The sequence below is a fragment of the Lathamus discolor genome, chromosome 9 (assembly GCF_037157495.1).
Source record: "Lathamus discolor isolate bLatDis1 chromosome 9, bLatDis1.hap1, whole genome shotgun sequence".
NCBI lineage: Eukaryota > Metazoa > Chordata > Aves > Psittaciformes > Psittacidae > Lathamus > Lathamus discolor.
Window position 1 is genome coordinate 8435191 of NC_088892.1, and position 18179 is coordinate 8453369.

The following is an 18179-nucleotide window of genomic DNA, read 5'->3' on the forward strand; positions in this document are numbered from 1 at the left end:
ACAGCCATGGTGCCACCTCCCACAAGCCAAGGGATGAGCTCCTTCCCTTCTCTTCCTTATCATCATTTTAGAGCATCATTCTGTCTTCGCATGGGCTTCTCTCTCAAACCACATCCCCCTTTACACCCATGGGCAGGAGCTTACTCCCTCCCTGCTCACAAGACACGGCTCTGGGACCTGAGCAGCCAAACCTGGGAGCTTTTTGGGGCTAGATTCCTCCTACGCTTCGTTACTAACATGTAAACAGTAACTCCGGTTTTAACCGTGCTCAGCTTGCTTTGGCACCGGGGTTGTTGTCCATCTGATCCTCCACGAGGTGCAGCCTGCTATTTAGTTTGCACTCAGGAGTCACCATAAATAGCAGCTTTTGCTCCGGCTCCAGGTGACGGATGTTGTTTCATTCAAGCAGCTCCCCAAACTCCTGGTTAAAACTCCTTGGAGGCTGTTCCTTGGGTCTGAACACAGGCTCCCCTTCACCCTCCAGCCCTCTGACCCTGCAAACCCGCCGGGACCCTCCGCTCCTGGGCTGAACAGCCCCTGTTCACTCCACTCGGGCACAGACGGGTATTCCCAACCTCCTGCGGTTTCCCAGCCTGTGCCAGCATCTGTAAGCAGAATGAAGTCACGCTCTCCTCCCTGCACATACCTTATGGCAGCCAAACAGCCTGGTCTAGTGGAAGGTGTCCCTGCTATGGCAGGGGGTTGGAACTGGGTGAGCTTTAAAGTCCCTTCCAACCCAAACCATTTTAGGATTCTATGATAAGCCTTTATTCAATAAACACATTTAAGTGCCTGCTGAGGTCCACCACCACCCAGCAGAGACTTAACTTTAAGGATGTGGTGAAGTCCCACAGCATGGGACTTCTCTCATGTCTTAATACTTTAATACTTGAAAAACTACTTGACCTCTCCAAGCAAATGAGTTTGGGTTTTTAATATTGGCTATAAACTCTTGGTACAAATAAAGCCAGAAAGTTCCTTCTTGACTTGTCACCTCTGCAACCGTAGGCCTGCATTAGACCCTCCCCATGGAGGTGACACAGGACATTTCAGCTCAGGGGAAGGACATGGAGTTCCCCATCTGCTGTGGTCCATGCACACACCAAACAGACCAGGACGGGGAAATCAAGGCAGGTTTTGTCCAGTTGGAAAAGTCACCAACGAGGGCTGCGGGCTCCTGGGACGTTGCATGCTAAGCATGCAGTGCTGCTATGTGGCAGGTAAATCAAGACCAGGATGTCTCAGCCCCTAAGGAAAGCACTTGAGAGCATTGTGGTGATTGGGAAATCAGGGGTTAAAATAGAAACTATTTTGCAGCTTCAAAGCTATGGACAAATCTATAATTTACGTTATAAATAGAACAAGATGAGAAAATTACAGGAGCCTCTTGGCTTCAGATGACGGAGGACCATGAACAGTGGTTTCTGTTGACAACATGCAAAGGATTACTGGCAGAGCACAATTAAATCAATAAACCATCTGCACATATAGGCAAGGTGTAGGCCAGAGATGTAAAGATGTGGGCTCATGCATTGATTTTTGTATGGTTTGCTGAATAACCAAGGAAACAAACGGTGTTACACGAAACCATTCACCATATTTGGGCTTCGTACCTTGATACTCATCATCTCATGTGCTCTGATGACTTACGAGAAGCGATTAGAGAGAGGTGGTTGCACTGTACCTGTTTTCTAGCATCAGGTGTGGCATGATGAAAAGAACGTAGACGTTTTTATTTAACACAATAAACCACACGATCTTCTTCCTCTTCCCCCAGTTTGTGCTGGGAACAAGCACATGTCTCTCTGCCACAAACAAGGAAATAAATTAGCTTTGTGTTGTCTTAGTGCTGCTTTACCGAACGTATTGGGGTGAATCCCCATCATGACAAAGCCTTTTTGTTCAAATGCTGTGTACCATAACATTAGGTTTTTGGTGGCTTGGCTGGAATTTATCATGATTCTCCTCTTGACAAGCAAGCCTGTTGTTCCATAACCTCCAGTCATGTTGGTCAGAAATACCCAATTGCGTGCGCAAGACCATGGGAATGGAGGAACTGTAAAACTTAAACCAATTGAAGGCAACGTGTTTGCCTTGGGAGCTGATGCCCAGCCGATAGACTCAACAAATGCCAAAGGAAAGTCCAGATTTCCCAAGGCAGCCACCCATAGCTGCCTCCAAGAGGGTTTAATTTGTTGATCCTTAAGGTCCCTTCCAACCCAAACCATTCTGTGATACGACGATATAATTTCATTGTATTCCCAATAGCAACAACTCTAAATCCCAAGCGCGTGTGACGAGATCCTGCCCAATGCGTTAGCGTTGTCTGTCAGATTTCCAGGGATCCTTTGGGATTTTGGTCTGTACACCACGTTTAGCCAAATACAAGACAGGATTTTTCACTGGGTGTTGAATAGTTATAACGACAAGGAAAACTGTTCAGTCACCAACCCCATGTGAACAAGCAGCACCGTGTTGAGGCTCCATAACAGGGCTTTGTTTCCCTTAAACCCAGCACAAGAAGGTGGGGACCTGCAGCAATATCTGCCTTATCTTGTATCCACGGCTCTTCCCAGGGAATTCCCCAACTCCCTGGGTCCGCACTGCTCCTGCCAGCATTTGGGCAAGGTTAGAGGGAAAGAAACACATGTCCCTTAGATCAGCAGCGAAAGCCTTCAATTCCTTTATTCAAGCTCTTGAAACACAAGGTCCTTTCATTGGGGCTATTGCTAATATTTAACACCTCTTGCTGCGTTTCCTGTTACAAGATGCTATATACTGCTCAAGGCTCATTTCCAACTTGGAATCAGCAATGAGCAACCACACCTTTAGTTTCTAACTGAGCTAGGGGTGAATGAGGTGAACCACATCATCTTTGTCCTTCTATCTCTCCTGTGGGTGAGTTTCCTCATTTTGCCCCCACTTCCCTTCCTGGCACTTGCTCAGAAGTCAGTTGAGCTCCTGCCTCCTTGTTTTTCTCACTGCTTGATTATTTCATTTTATTTCTCTGATAATCTTATCAGTGAGGAAAGGGCATCTCCAACAGGTGGTGAGGTCATGACTCCATCCAATTGCATCTTATCAATGCATGGCTGAAATGTAATTCTGTGCAGAGTAGCAAGAAAATGAACCTGTCTCCCATGTTTGCTACACCCCCTGTACCCAGCTCTTACCCTTTGCCAGAGACCTGCTGGGACTCGCTTCCTCAAGAGATGGAATGAATGGTGCTGTTCTGGGCAAAGCACACCCAGAAAGTTAAAAAAGTCACCAAAACCTGTGGCATCACAGCCAAGGCAACCTCAATGGATCCACCAGCTGCTGTGTAAAGCTGGTCTTCAGTTATGAACCCCCAAAGTGGCTCTGTTTAATACCAGTTTAATTGTGAAGAGATACAGGCAAGGCCTTTAGCTTCCTTTGGCTCACACTTTGTCGTGCCTTTGGAGAGCTAGAGCTTGGAAGCAAGATGGAGAACATTATCTACATCAATTGGACCATGAATCAACCACTGGAATCATCTCCTCAGGGAAGTGGTGGCCTCCCCAGCACTGGACAGTTTTAAGGTCTGGCTGGGATGCTGTGACATCTAATATAGGTCATGCTTTGCCAAGAAAGGTTGGACCAGATGATCCTTAAGGTCCCTTCTGACCTGAGACTCAATGATTCTATGAATTATGTCTCTGGAAACCCCACCACAAGGAGAAGCAAGCCTGTATCCTGTGTCCCAGCCATCATGGTCAGTGCTGTCGTCTGGATTTGGTTTCTTCTTCACACCCAGCACCACAGCAAGCTGCTATGTCTGCTCCTTATTCCTCCTCCACCCCTATGGCCACAGGAGACTCCTGTGTTACCATTTAGGACTTGGTTTGTTTTGCACGGGAGTGAAGCTGCAGCTGCAGGCAATGAGGGCCTGGAGCAAGTGTAGGGGGTGGTAAGAAGGAGAACAGGGTCTGTGGTCCCCCTTGGGTCATGTAAGATCTGATAACCTAGTGTGGGAGCACAGGCGCCTGAGCAAGGCTGCAGGGGAAAGGGTGCCGCAGGTGGTTAGGGACATCGGGGAGATACGGTGAGCTTGGCCAGGGGCAGAGTCAGCACTACTGGGATTTACCCATTCTTCAGGTTCCCAAGAACGGTGCACTGAAAGGCAATCTGGGCACATCCTCCTAACGCAGGGTGTTGTCTCTGACTGCATAAGGTCACAGTGAAACCCGTGACAGTGAGAAACTGGTTACATGGATCAGCAAATAGAGAGCAATTGTTCGGTGTGAACTAGCAGTCAGGCCGAAGGAGAAAGGTTGTTCCTGTAATTGATTCCAGAGAAGGAATTCGGAGCTGGCTGTTTACTGGAACTCACCAATAAACATCTCATGAAAGGCCCATGGTACTTCCTGCTGGGTGGGTAATATGAAAACAGGGTCTGAGAATGGAGGAGCTCAGGTAGAGAGTGTTTGGGATGTGTTCCTACAAGTCCTGCTCCTCTGGGAGCTGCACAGGGCCAAAACAGGCTGCTTTGTGAGACAGGCTTCCTGCTTCTGCAGCAGAACATGGAGAATCAGAGGTTCCTCAAGGACGCCTGGGCATGGCCCTGCAGGGACTGCAGTGTCTCTGTCCCACAGCTCCAGAGATGGGCATATCTATCTCAGGATAACTGTCTAACCCCTGGCATCTGTCCCATGGCCAGAGCGGAAGAATTTGCTGAAATCCTGTTTTCTTGGTATCTAGAGATAATAACAGGAGTGAGATCTTCTCTTTGTGTTTTCCAGGAAGGAATGAAAACACGATTCTCACACAAACTAACACTTCTGAACCTTTCATCATGGGCTTTCAGCTGAGGTATTTATTAGAGCTGCTGAACCATGGCTGGAGGCAGCGCTGAACTGGATGTACAGGACTGACCTCCCCATCCGGCCCCCAACATGACCCCTTGGTCATGCTGCTCTGCAGCACCTTCTGCTTATCGCCCTCCATCCAGTATGTAGGGCAAGAAGTTGGGGGGACCCAAGGCTGTGCTGCTGTGGGATCCTTTGAGTAGAGAGAGGACCAATGTGGGGGGCTGGATCCTGTCTTTGTGAATGTTCACACCCCACCAATGCGTGCTGAGTGTGAACAGAGAGCTGATGGGTTCAGCATCTACACTGACAGAGCCAGAGGTACATGATCACCTCCATCAGAGACCGCACACACACACACACCGTGGAGTCACCAAGCTGAAAACGAGCCCTCACACACATGGTCAGTTATAAACCAAGCCCCAGTGGCAGTGAGATGCCAGCGCCATGGAAATGGAGCAGGGGGATACAGTGATTTCATAAAGCCACCACCCCTGCCTGAAGATGCAGCTATCACAGAGCCTTTCCTCTCTCAGCCCCAGCTATGACAGTGCCATAAAGAGGAGGTGAAAGTCTTGAAGCCATCAGACGCTTTTCTAGTTGGGGAAAAAAGGAGGAATATGATGGAGTCACAAGTTAATCCTGTTAATTCTTGTTATGACTCAAGAAGCTCCATTTCCACATGGCTGCTTTTCCCCATGAGTTTTCCCACAATTGATTTCATTTGCTAGGTAGATAAATTCCTACCGCTGTTCCTAACCAACAACTTCAGGTGCACCATGAATTACAAGGGAGACACGCAGCAAAAGATAACAGTCAATTTCTGCTCTGGTGAAGTGCCCAGCTGCTGTCACCCAGCTCGCTCTGTCCTGACTTATTCTGAGTCTCAGCTCAGAGCTCTTCTGTAAATTCAGCATTTCAGCTGGCACAGACACCAGGGGCCCCAAGTGGCTCTTGACCATGAGAGGTTCATAGAGCCATGGAACAGCTTGGGCTGGAAGGAACCTTCAAAGCTCATCCAGTCCAACCCCCCTGCAATGAGCAGGGTCACCTTCGACTAGATCAGGGCGCCCGGAATCACATCCAGCCTGGCCTTAAACGTCTCCAGGGATGCTGCATCCATCACCTCTCCGGGCAACCTGCTGTCCCGCTGTTGTCTGGGTACCACAGCTTGGCCATTAGGCCCAAGCTGTGCTTGGTGGAGCAGCTGAGGATCCAGCCCAGGATTTCAAAATATGCTGTTTCTTTGTTGCTCTTGGTATTTCCCCCAAAAGCAATAAACCAGATTATCTGGTGGCTGTGTTCTAATAACCCCAGGCCCTTGGTGTACCTGGGAGGAGTACCAGGAAGAATGTAGCAAGGTGAGTGTGACAGTAACTGCAGGTTGTGTTTTCAGATGCTGTGCTCTCAAAAGCACCAAGATGAAAGGGTTTTGCTTTGGCTGATTGGCACCCCATTAACCAGGCCTTTGCTTCTGCCTTTTCCACCAACCCGTGTCCCATCCCAAGCTATAGGTAGGCTTTGACTGTCTCAGGAGCAGAGGCCAAAGAGGGGAGGACCCTGTCCCTGCTGAGCTCCCACATCCTGGTGTTTCTCCAAGCTGGAGTTGGTCAAAGGACATTCCCAACTTTGTCCATGTCTCAAGGCTTCTGTTCAGCTGGTTTCACTCAAGAGGTGGTGGTGATGACACCCTTCCTCTCTGAACCACTCTGCCCACTCTAGTATCAGGTCCACCCTCTATACCAACATGCATCCTTGAAGATGTCGCTGAGTCAGATCCTGTTCCTATGGCACAGCTCTATTCTCAGGAGGGTGAGCTGGCTTTTTCCTGCCACTGGAAAATACACTACCTTATTTTCCACTTTTTTTCTTTCCATTGAAATGCATGTCTAGACTCCACAAAGGGCAAAATCAGCGTGGGACAGCCCTTCTTCCTGGGTTGTTTCCAATCCCAGTGGGATTGAAATGTTGGGGTTTTCACAAAGAAGCCCATTCATGACATTATTTTGTTTCCGAGGGCAACCTTTGAGGCCTAAAGGCCTCCGAGTCATTGACAATGCAACCAGAATTGGCCTTTCGCAGAAGCCTGGTTTTCCTCAGTCACTTCAGACTTCCTGGGATGGAGGTCTGAGGACCGCAAGTCCTCTTCTGTCCCTCTCCTCTGGTACACCGCAATGGAGCAATTCCTTCCTGTTAAGCAGGACAGGCGAGGAACATCACCGGGAGGACCCACTAAGTCTCCACTGAGGAAGCCTGGGTAACTTGTTTGACCAAACCCTCCATTTTCAGTGATGAAAACATTTGGTATGTATTGTCAATAGCTCAACATGGATTTGATCTGTGACTTTTCAGCAGATCTATTGCAATGTCTAAATGTTTATCTCAACGTTGTCTGGCTGAAGTGTTTTGGATTTGCCACGTGAAACAGAAGCTCTTGTTTCTCTCTCCCACTCCCCTTTAAAAGTGTTTGGCTTCATGTTGAATGCTGGGAAAACTCTGGAAATATTAGGAATTCTTTTTGCCTTGGTTTAACTGAAATATCTCTTTTGTATCTCCCCCCTCCACTATTTCTTTCCAGTTTGTTCATGCACAGGAGAGATGTGGGTGGGGTGAAATAAGGACTGAACTGAACTGAAATATCTCCCTGTCTTGCACCTCACTCAGCAAAGTGAGAACTGGTTCCCCCCCACGTTCTCCCAGTGTCCTGATACCGCGACCGAAACCTTCTGTAGGTGAGAAACAAGCACCATGGAGACAGTGAAAGAGGAAGGATGGAGCCAGGCAAGGCACCTGGTGAGGAATCCACCTTTTAAACCACTTTGGACTTGTAGCACACTGAAATGTGTCATTATTTGCAGCACAGGGCAGCAGCATCCCTGATGTATTTAAGCCAGGGCTGTTTTCCTGCAGCAAAAGGCTTTGTGATGCTTCAGCATCTCTCCAGATTAGTTCTCTTTATCCCCCTCCCTCAGATTTCGCTGTTTATGGTTGGGGTTCATAACTGAGTAAAGGAAAGGGCTGAAATTCAGCTCATGAATTCAGCTCATACTGGAGGTGAAATGAGCTCATGAGCACTCCTCAGCACGGGAGCTGGCACCAGGGTGGTGACGCTAAGAGTTATCTTCTCTTGCCCTCTTCCCCACCATGGAAAGCGATGCAGCTTGATTCCCTTGCAAGATCCTTCGTGCCTGGCCAGGATCCCGAACATCCTGACATCCCAAACCCTCTGACCCCCAGGGTTTTTTCCAGGTTCATGCCATGGACGAGAGCACAGCCCTGTGCAATGCACAACTGTGCATTGAAAATATTTTATTGGTTTCTAAAAATCAGTTTTAATAAATTCCAAAGAGATACAGTAAACAGACCAGCAAAATTCTTCAAGAAACTCGATTATCTGGCATTTTCTTTCTCTGCAGGAAGAGAGCCAGTTCTGTAAGAACAAGCTGGGAAGACCTGGTGTTGCTGTAGCCCGTAGAGGTTGAGCTCCTCTGACCGCACAGCATTTATGGTTAAGTTCCAGCAGAATTTCAGGTGAAATCAATGAATCAATTCATAGAACCACAGCCTGGTTTGGGTTGGAAGGGAACTTAAAGCTCACCCACTTCTACCCCCTGCCACGGGCAGGGACACCTTCCCCTAAACCAGGTTGCTCTAAGCCCCATCCAACCTGGCCTTGAGCACTGCCAGGGATGGGGTGCTGGTTTCATTGGTTTCAACTGGAGTTTGATCAGCACCTTGCACCTGAGTCAGGTAAGAATAAGATCAACAGTTCTCAGAGGCTAAATGCACCATTACCTGCGCAGCCACGCAGTGTTTGCCAAGGAAAACTCTTCCCGTTAGCTTGAAACCTCTTTTCGCCTCCTCCTGGTCAGCAGCTACCACTCTGCACTAAATCTGCACTCTGGAGGAAACGTACTATGAAATGTGTACAGTTATGCTGTAGGGCAAGAGACCAGCTTCTAGCATCCTCAAATGCAGTGCAGATGAGTCTCCTGAAATTCATACTCTAAGATAATGTGGGAAGGAAGGGTCTTCCACAATGCTCTAGCACTTCTAAGGAGATATTATTGGACTCATTCCACCCTCACACTGTTTGAAATACAGAAAAAGGCACCTCAGCTAATGACATTTCTTATTAGTATTGGGTTCTGTGAGCTCCATTTGAGAAGACGTATCAGAACATAGCACATCTCCTGAGGCGATGCTTTGCCTCATCTATTTCAGAACATCTACTGTACTCACAGCATAGCACCTGAATACATCTTCCCGTCTCCCACATCAAGTTTCATGCAGTGTTTTTCCACCAACACATAATCATGAAACACTTCACGTTACTCTGTGCCCCAAACTGAAGGTATTAAGTCATCCTGGAAGGAATAAAGCTCTGATACTCTAAGGCCAGTCTGTCACCGGTATAACACTTCCTTTGGTTGTGTCTGATCTTCAGTGAAAGTCTCTGTAAGTGAATTGTACGTCTGGGGGACTGTGGTGTGTCAGTCAGCGCTGCACTGGGATATTGTAGCAGTATAGGAAGACGAGTAAGTCACCGACAGCTGGGAAACCTCTCCCATTCCCCACATGTGACCTATATGCCATTTTCCAGCACACAATTCCCTCCTGAGCACGTAACTGCTTGACCTGCACAGAGTCAGAGGCGAGTGTGGTTCTCCCAGCCATCGTCGCGGGGCTGTACCGGCGCTGCTTCTTCCAAGGCGGCCGAGCCCACCCCGTTGTGCACAGCATGGCCACGATTCCCATGCTCTGCATGGCCTTTTGTGGTGCAAGGGCCACTGTTAGGAACCAAAGCGTGCTTCTTCTGCACCTGCTCCAGTATCTGCAGTACCTGGAAGTAATAAACTCTGCTGTGAGTGGGTCAGTAACTAGGGGAAAGCAGTGATTTCTTCTCCAGCTATTGAGATAATGCCCTATTCTCTTCCAGTGGATAGCCTGCCTCATGGATGTCCACGACCTTGGATCTCAGAGCTCATTACACAAATGAATCAGTCTCACCTCACACAGAGAGGTATAATGGTGGCCCAGGGGCAGGAACAGGACACAGGCAACATGGAGCTCTGTTTTTCTGCTCTTTCACACCACCCTATGATAACTCCTCATGCTGTCACAGATTTCTTCACCTCCTTATGGAACCAAGAACCCCCCAGTCTGAAACCCACTTAACAGAGATGGAGAAAGGGAGCAGAAATAGAGTCAAGATTAATTTTACCTGAGACTTGGGGATGATGCCGACTCTGAAGAACCCTATGTTTCCATTGTCGATTTTGGTGCAGTCCACGACTGTAGAGGCAATGTTCTCTGGAGAAGGCCCATCACAAAGAACTGCATCCACCTAAAGAGCAGCAGATGTACACACCAAGTTCCCCTTGGAAAACAGAGGTCAGTTTCCCCCTCTCAGCAGCAGGTAATTATTATCAAAGCCAAATCTGCTCTTTCCTGCCCCACTGTATCGGTATTGAGGGCTGAATTTGGTATGAATGAACTCAGCAAAAGCAGAGAGAGAGAAAGCTCCCTGCAGGGTCAGCAGGACAGTAAAGACAGGTTTACATCAGCTGAGGGGCTCTGAAGAAGTCCCATCCACACAGGAAATGTGTAGAAAATCAGGTTTTAAAGGAGTTAGAGGTGGAAGATTTGTGCTGTCTTTTGTTTAAAACTGCCCTCCCACAAGCTGCCATGAACACAGGAAATGTGGTGTGCTCAGGGCTTAGCAGTGATGTGAAGGAGCCATTTCAATGGCCTGCCCGTTGTACTTCCAGAACTTAAGAAAGTTCTAAAAGCCAGTAATATTCTGGAGTTTTGGCACCAGTTTTAGACCAGGTTCACCTTTAGATGGGAATCTGCTGTGTTCTGACATCTCAAACCCAATTGGAGCCCGGGCACACTCAGGCATCAGTGGTTTTATCGCTTGTAAGCAAAGTAGCCTTTTTTTGTTGCTTATATCATTCTGAGCTGGAAGATGAACGAACTCCCTTTGCCAAGCCATAAGCAGACTGTATCAATCAGAAGAATTTTGGCGTGGTCTCCCAAACCAAGAACCAAGTTCTGTCTTTGACACTCTTTTCCACTGACCCCAATATGAGGAGTGTCCTTAAGAAGTTTTTAATGAGATGCTTTTACAGATGCTTTGTATCCCCTATTGATTTGTCTGCTGGAAACAAAGTGGTTGTATTGTTCCATCCCACATCTTCTGGGACCAGCTGGAATAAAGAGACACAGATTCCCAGTTACCTTATCTCCCAGCTTGGCATACACTTGGTTGTGGTGCGTTGTGTCTGCCTCTCCTGTCGGGTTAGCTGATGTGACCACGATGGGACCAACCTGGTGACAGAAACATGGGAATAAAAGCTCTGAACAGGTTCTGCTGTTTAAAACAGATGACTTGAGCTCTGAAGTTCACTCATGAGTCCCTGTGACTAAAGAGAGCTCTGTGACTCACAGGTAGAGACATCTTCTCCATAGGTCCCACCAAATCTGTGTATGGGTGACTAACACCCTGCTGAATTGGGGTTTACTGGTGCTGGTCAGGAAAGAACATTCTGTTTTGCAGCAACAGCAACTGCCAAAGACCTACAGTGTCTCTCCTAGAGATGATCAGAACATTCAGAGGATCACAGTTCCTCTGGCTGTGTTCTAGATCAGCTATTCTGGCCCATGCTTGCAACACAAATGTTCTATGTAGGAACTCGAAGGGTTCTGTTACCTGCATCTTTCCTGGCTTTCTGACCTGGTGGTTACGCCTTTTAACCACTTTTCTGCAATAAAGTCAGCTACCAGCTGCCTGCATTCCCCACCCCTTCTTAGTGATATTTTTCCTGTGGGGTTTACTCATTCTAGCACTTTTCACTCCAAAAACATGTCTGGACATGCTAGGAATCTCTCTTCATTGAGAAAAGCAGCAAGAGAGGAGTGGGACATGCCATTAGGGCTGTCAGGGTGCTCCAGTCTCTCACTATCCTCCCCTCCAGCAGGCCAGAGGACCTGGGTGCTGGTGACTGACACCAAGCCTGCTCCCTGGGCAGTGGAAGGGCAAGGTCTGGTCCGGTGCTGCTGGACGAGCATGCTCTGGACACTCACCAGGTCGATGAGGTGTGTGGTGACAGAGCAGTCGGGGATGCGGATGGCGACACTCTGAGGGGTACCCACGTATTTAGCAGAGTCCTTCATCCCCAGGAAGTCCACCCATTCACCTGCATGAGGAAGAGCCACCACACTTACGGATGTACATCACTGCGATCACAAAGATCGTGCCAGAAATACCACCATGGAGCATGTGGCATTGCAGGGATGCGACTCCAGTTGGAGTTTCAAAGCTCTCCAGGACAGCCTGGAAGTAACAGCATTTCCTCACCTCTGGGAACCACCAAGCTAATAGGAGATGGCCAGGCAGCCTCCATGAAGTCCCAGAGGAGGGGACTGAACAAATGCTTTGCAGGTTCCAGTTGCTTTAGGCTAGAAATCCAGAGTGACATGGGGCGATCCTGAGCCTGGCGCTTGGACCTGGAAAGGACATGAGAGAAATGAGCCTGGAAGTAAGATGGGGATTGATTTTCAAGCTGGAAAGGAAACTGTGTAAAGACAAGTGTGTAGGCTCTGCCCCACGTCACCGGTCTGTAGTAAAAGTAGGACTGTTCAATAGACAACCTGACAGGAAAGGACATTAGTGACTATTGCCAACCTGGGATGCCTGCTCCAGTTCAAGGTTTAAGCTTCTTACACAGTGATGGATAGAAGTTCCAGCTGTCCAAGTTGTAAGTAAAGTGCACCAACACAAGGGGTCCTGTCTGCTTACAGAAGCACAGCTAGAGGCATTTGTTTAACATGAGAGGCATTTTGCTTGTGACAGTTTATACCTACGAATAGGCATACCCGCCACTTTTTTGGGTTTCCTTGTGATATCCAAGCTACCAGGGTCCATCACCTGCCTCAGTCTCCTAGAAGACAACTGCAGCTCAATTGTCTCCTTTCCTCATTCACATCTTCTCCCTCAGGCTCCTCACCTCGTTGTTCCCATGAAGGGTAAGCTATGCATCTCATATCTCGGCGGCTGCTGTAGCCACTACTCAGCAGCAGCTCTAAGCCTTAGAGGTTTCTTCCGACAAGCCAAGGAAGCCCTCACTGGGGCAGCAAGACAAGTACTTACTGGTGAGCTTTCTCCACGGCATCAGGGCGGTTACAGGCAGCCACAAGCACATAGACAGTATCTGTGGGGATGCCGCAAGTCCCTCCGTTCTTCAGGATATCTGTTGGCATGTGAACAGGGCAGAACCCCTTGAGTGACTAGAAGTGAAGGGCTGTAATTCACGGAAGAGCTGTCACAGACAATACAGCCAATTCGGTGCTCTCATCTCCTGCTCCCAACTAACAAAGCTTTTCCTCTGACAGTGCATTTTCTAGCATTCATCCAAGAGGAGAGCTGGCATTTAGGGGAGTTCTGGGCCACGTTCATCAGGGCCAGAAGAAATTCAGCCCTGTGGAGAGAGCAAGCACCATGCGTTTGCCCTGCTTTCTCTGTACAAAGCTTCCAGTGGCAGCCCCAGCCTGGAGGATTCATGTATCTCAGGTTGGATGAGCAGATCGTAGAATCATGAAGTCCCAGACTGGTTTGGGTTGAAGGGACCTTAAAGCTCTTCCCATTCCAACCTCCTTCCACTGAAGCAGCTTGCTCCAAGCCCTGGTGTCCAACCTGGCCTTGAACACTGCCAGGGATGGGGCAGCCACAGCTTCTCTGGGCATCCTGTACCACTGCCGCAGCACCTTCATGATGCAGGACAGACAGCAGCAAATCCACTGCTAAACCCAGCTCCTACAAAGGAATTGATCCTATTTCTCCCCTGGTGTCTTTAGCTTCTAATGAATCTGGTAACTTGGCCCACTTCATCAAAATGTCATCAGATTATCCTGGTTTCCACATCTGGACTGAGCAATGTCCTTTTAATAGTGTTCTGCTACAGAACCTCCCAGAATTTACCCCCCTACCCCACATTACACCCTATGTATTTCTCTTACCTGCAATTCTCTTGACTGAGGAAGCTTTCCTGGCAGGCAGGTGAAGGCACTTGGTCATTCCTCCCCCTACACTACTAAGCTTCACAATGGGTCTACCCATTGGTAAGCAGGAACCCTCAAAGATGCTGTTGCAAAGGGCAGACAGGAAGCAGTAAAAGCTGACCAGACCAAAGATGAGAGTGGCAGCAATGTCATAGCCAGCTGGAAGAGCATGGATGGCATCCAGCAAGAAGCTGACGGTGATGAGGAAGAAGGTGAGGGAGTAAAAGAACCAGGCGATGTTTAAGAAGAGTGTGCAGAAGACAATGAAGCCATTGAAGAGCATGAAAGCAATGATGCCTACTGCTGTGTGGAAGCTTCTGGTAGTGCCATAGAGGCCGGCATATCTTGTCAAGCCCCAGACGATCCACATGACAGCATAGAGAATGAAGGCACTGCTCTCCAGGGTTTTACCCCGGGCAAAGGCCACTGAGCCACCTAGGAGCTTCAGGATCCCACCAGCTACCACTACCCATGGAATTACAACAGTAGCAAGCGGAGCCTGTGGGTCCCCTGTCATTGTGATAGCAAAAGAAGCGAGGACACTGCATGCATAGCCAAGTACTTCTGCATCCGCATACTTGGAATACCCTAGGTAGGGAGCATGAAGGTCTGGCCCTTCACAAAGCTTCAGGAAAGAGCTGCGAGCAAGCAGGGCCTTCATAGCCCCCTTCCCTGTTGGGATCTTGGCGCTTGCTTTTGCATTGTACAGATGAATGAGAGTCATCAAGGCTGAGGCCACAAAGATGGCCACATCCACGCCTTGGGGTCCACCTTCAAAGAACCCCTTGGGGCAGCAAGCTAATGCAATGCAGTAGGCCACATAAACCTGCAAATAGAGGCCATCCACTGGGCTCTTCAGAGTAAGGAAAAGAGCCAGGACAGCAAAAAGAATTGCAAAAACCACCAGGAATGGTGTAGGGAAAGATGGCTCCTCCGGCTGCCAGGCTGGGTACAGAAGGGAATAGCCCCCAGCCACTTTCAGGATGGAAGTGAAACCAAAGAATGTAGCCATAAGCACATCCCTGGCACGGTATGATAAGATGCAGATGCCGATCTGGTAGATCCCAGCTGCCCACAGCCAGGGCACCTGACCAATAAAGAGTTTGCCAGTGACGCCCAGGAGCCTGCAGCCAAAGACACTGGCAGGCAGCATGTTCAGGATGAGGCCCGTGACTGCAAAGGGATTCACGCTACCACTGGAGGGTTGGATCTGTTCATGGCTCTTTTTCTTGGCCAGATCTGTGCCAGGGAGGGCAGCTTTCTCTTTGGTTAGGAAATAGAGAATCCTGCCCAGAGCAAAGTAGCCACCAACCAAGCAGACAACCATATAATTGCAAGCCACAGCAGAGGAACCGAAAGCTGGGCTGTAATGCATGGCAACTTCATGAGCACCGGCAAGTGAGACAGCAGAAGCAATCATAGCTAGGATGACCTCTCTGCACAGGAAGCCCACCGCTGCAATAATGAGGAGTGCCAAAGTAAAGGTGACCAGGCCTGGAACCACGGCATTGCGGAAACTGCCAGCGTCCTTCAAAACTCCTTGTCCTTCCAGGATGAAGACCACTCCATAGCCACACCAGAACACTGAGATGGTCAGGCAGAGGGACAGGAGCAGGGAGGCATTTCTTAGGCTTCTCCAAATTCCTGCGAAACAAACAATAATGGAGACAGACTGTGATTTTGAGACAGTAGGTTACGCTATAGGAACATGGTGTGTTGGAAGCATCGTCACTATGCTAACATGGAGCTGCACAGGTCCTGCATGATGCTAGACAGAGCTATCATGAGTCTGGGTAGGTCTGCACCATTACACTGTGTAGACATGACTGTAAAGACTCCGTCAGCACAACACTTTGCGTTCATGAGGATGCCTGACGGGAGCTCATCACTCCAAGTTCACAGGGAGAAACAACTCAGCATTCATTCCGAAGTGCAGACTTTGTTATAGCCAGTGATTTTTTCTCTCACATAAGCAGTTCTTTTGGCATTTGCACATTTGCCAGTTCAATCCATGGAAGCCTGGGATCCTGGGAACTGTTTTTAGAGAAAACATGTATTCAGTCTGCTGAAACCCTTGGAGATGCTGGTAAAGCTCTTGGTCAGAGCTAACATGGATTTCTTTGGCTGTCTATGGAAGAAAAATCTGCTGTGCTGACACACCCTGCTAGCAGAATGAAGGGGGTTGTGACAAGACTGCTGTGGTATGCACAACCCTGTTGGAAAGCAGACCAAGTACATGCAAAGCTATAGCAGGGGGAGGCCTTGGAGCTGGCCACCCCCTGAGTCTTACCTGCGTATGCCAAAAGAGATGACAAAACCAACAGAAGGACGCCCAGAGCTGTGCTGGGGATCAGAGGGGCTGCTCGGGGCAAGCTGTAGAAATGCACCGCCAGTAAGAGTGCTCCTGTGAGTGACAAGGGAGGGGGAGAGAGAAAGAGCTTGTAAATCTGGCCCCAAAACCAGGAGAGAACCAGAGTGGCAAGAGCGGGGAACAGGAACAAAGAACAGTACAAGACCTGCACACAGTGAAACCTCAGGGGAGCAGGAAGGGTGTCTTGTAACTCGGTTTGTGTCCAAGGTCTCACCTCTTTCTGGGTGCTCAGCTTTAAGAAACTTGAACTTAATCATGTTTGAAAGTGCTCCCCCGTTGTCAGGAAGAGGTAAAACTCAGCTCACAGTCACAGGCAGGCAGGGAGGGACACAGACACACTGCAGATGGTCACATAAACGTGGTGCTGACAGAAAACCAGCCCAAAATGAGAAGGGGCAGCACTCAGACGAAACACAGAGAAGGAGCCAATGAAAGGCAGTGAACGCAGAATAGGTCAGACGGGGCTTGGAGCAAGCTGCTCTAGTGGAAGGTGTCCCTGCCCATGGCAGGGGTTGGAACTGGATGAGCTTTAAGGTTCCTTCAACCCAAACCAGGCTGGGATTCTCTGACTCTATGAAAACGGCTGCAGAGAAAACAGCTAGGAAAGGGAAGGAAAGTGCATACAAATCAAGAGCATTTATGAAAATGACTACCAAAAAGTTTTGGTTTGCTTCCCACCCAGGATGGATCGAGTCCAAAGGTTCAGGCCAGCACTTGAAAGCCAAGACAAACATTTTGTTGGCTGCTGGAACAGGCACCGGGATCTCCGGATCTAAAAGTATTACCCAGACAGAGAAGATTCCGACTAAACAGGCTCTTTAGCCCCCTTTGGAAAGGCAGTTGTCCAGGCAAGCTAATCCCAACCTCATCCTCCCATGCCAAGAAGACTCAATCCCTACCTGCGGAAATGCCCAAGAGCCCTATGGAGGAATGCAGTGACTCAGGTTTCCTGTCTGCCATCGCAGAGCCCGCTGCGGCCCCAGCAGCGGCTGAAGTGCTGCTCTCCTGCCTCCCTAGCTCTTTATAACCAAAGCAACTCCTCTGGCCCGCGTTCCTCCCTGCTCTCCACCCCTTTTCCCTACAAACATCTCCTGTTCGCTCCCTTTCCGCCTGCGGGAGGAAATGCAGATGAGTTCCGTGCCGCAATAAATTTCCCTCTGTGAGTCAGCCGGGGCCGCTGGTAGCTCCCTCCAGGGGCCTCTTAATTTTACTGTTGATTAGCCCTTGTTAAAAAAGACACTTGAAAACTAAGGCCAAGGCTTTGTTCCTGTCGCTGCCTTTTTGCTGCTGCCAGTGAGGAAATTGCAGCGGTTAAAATGAAGCGGGGTTTGTAACAAATCCATCTTGCTGGAGCAAACAAGCCCTTTGCAAGCCCAGGAGCTCCCTCGGGACCAGTTATTTCTCCTAACACTGGCCATGGTCCTGCTGTTTGTCCCTGTCACAGCTCTGAATGTCTGGCAGCAGCATCCTGTGCTAGGCAAACCCAAGGCAGAGGCAGTGCTGTTCCCTTAGAGGTGACTTCTGTCCCTGTGTCACTCCACATCCATCTAATCCCGCCTCTCTGCACACCCTCACGGAGAACTCCCCCTAAGTGGCTCTCATGACTGAGGTGCCCATGCAAAGGTGCAGTCTGGAGTCCACTGGTGTGAGGATGAACCCAGAGGAGCTTTCCTGGCTTTCCAGAGCTATGCAGGCAACAAGGGAGTACCAGGCACTGCCATGGTCACTGCTGTATCCCAAAGGAGACACGATGTACCTATTCACAGCTTCCTACTGCTTCCCATGGAGAATATGGGATCAGGGCATTGAGGTGTTTACCAGTGGAGGAGAGGTTGCGGAAAGCAGTGGACACTGGCCTCAGGATCCAGTGGGAATTAGCAAGAGAACTGTTCTGTGAGAGCTGACAGGGCTCTGATGGA

At 49.1% G+C, this 18179-nt stretch overlaps 1 protein-coding gene across 1 annotated transcript; it reads right to left on the bottom strand.

Moving 5' to 3' along the window:
* Positions 1-8143: 8143 nt before the first annotated feature.
* On the bottom strand, positions 8144-17274 carry LOC136019542 (uncharacterized). Its single transcript, XM_065689867.1, has 9 exons — positions 17160-17274; positions 16180-16293; positions 13848-15533; positions 12982-13081; positions 12190-12338; positions 11916-12028; positions 11070-11159; positions 10051-10173; positions 8144-9669 (listed from the first exon to the last, which is right to left on the bottom strand). The coding sequence occupies exons 1-9, from the start codon at positions 17218-17220 to the stop codon at positions 9475-9477; spliced, it is 2631 nt and encodes an 876-aa protein (XP_065545939.1). The 5' UTR covers positions 17221-17274; the 3' UTR covers positions 8144-9474.
* Positions 17275-18179: the final 905 nt, after the last annotated feature.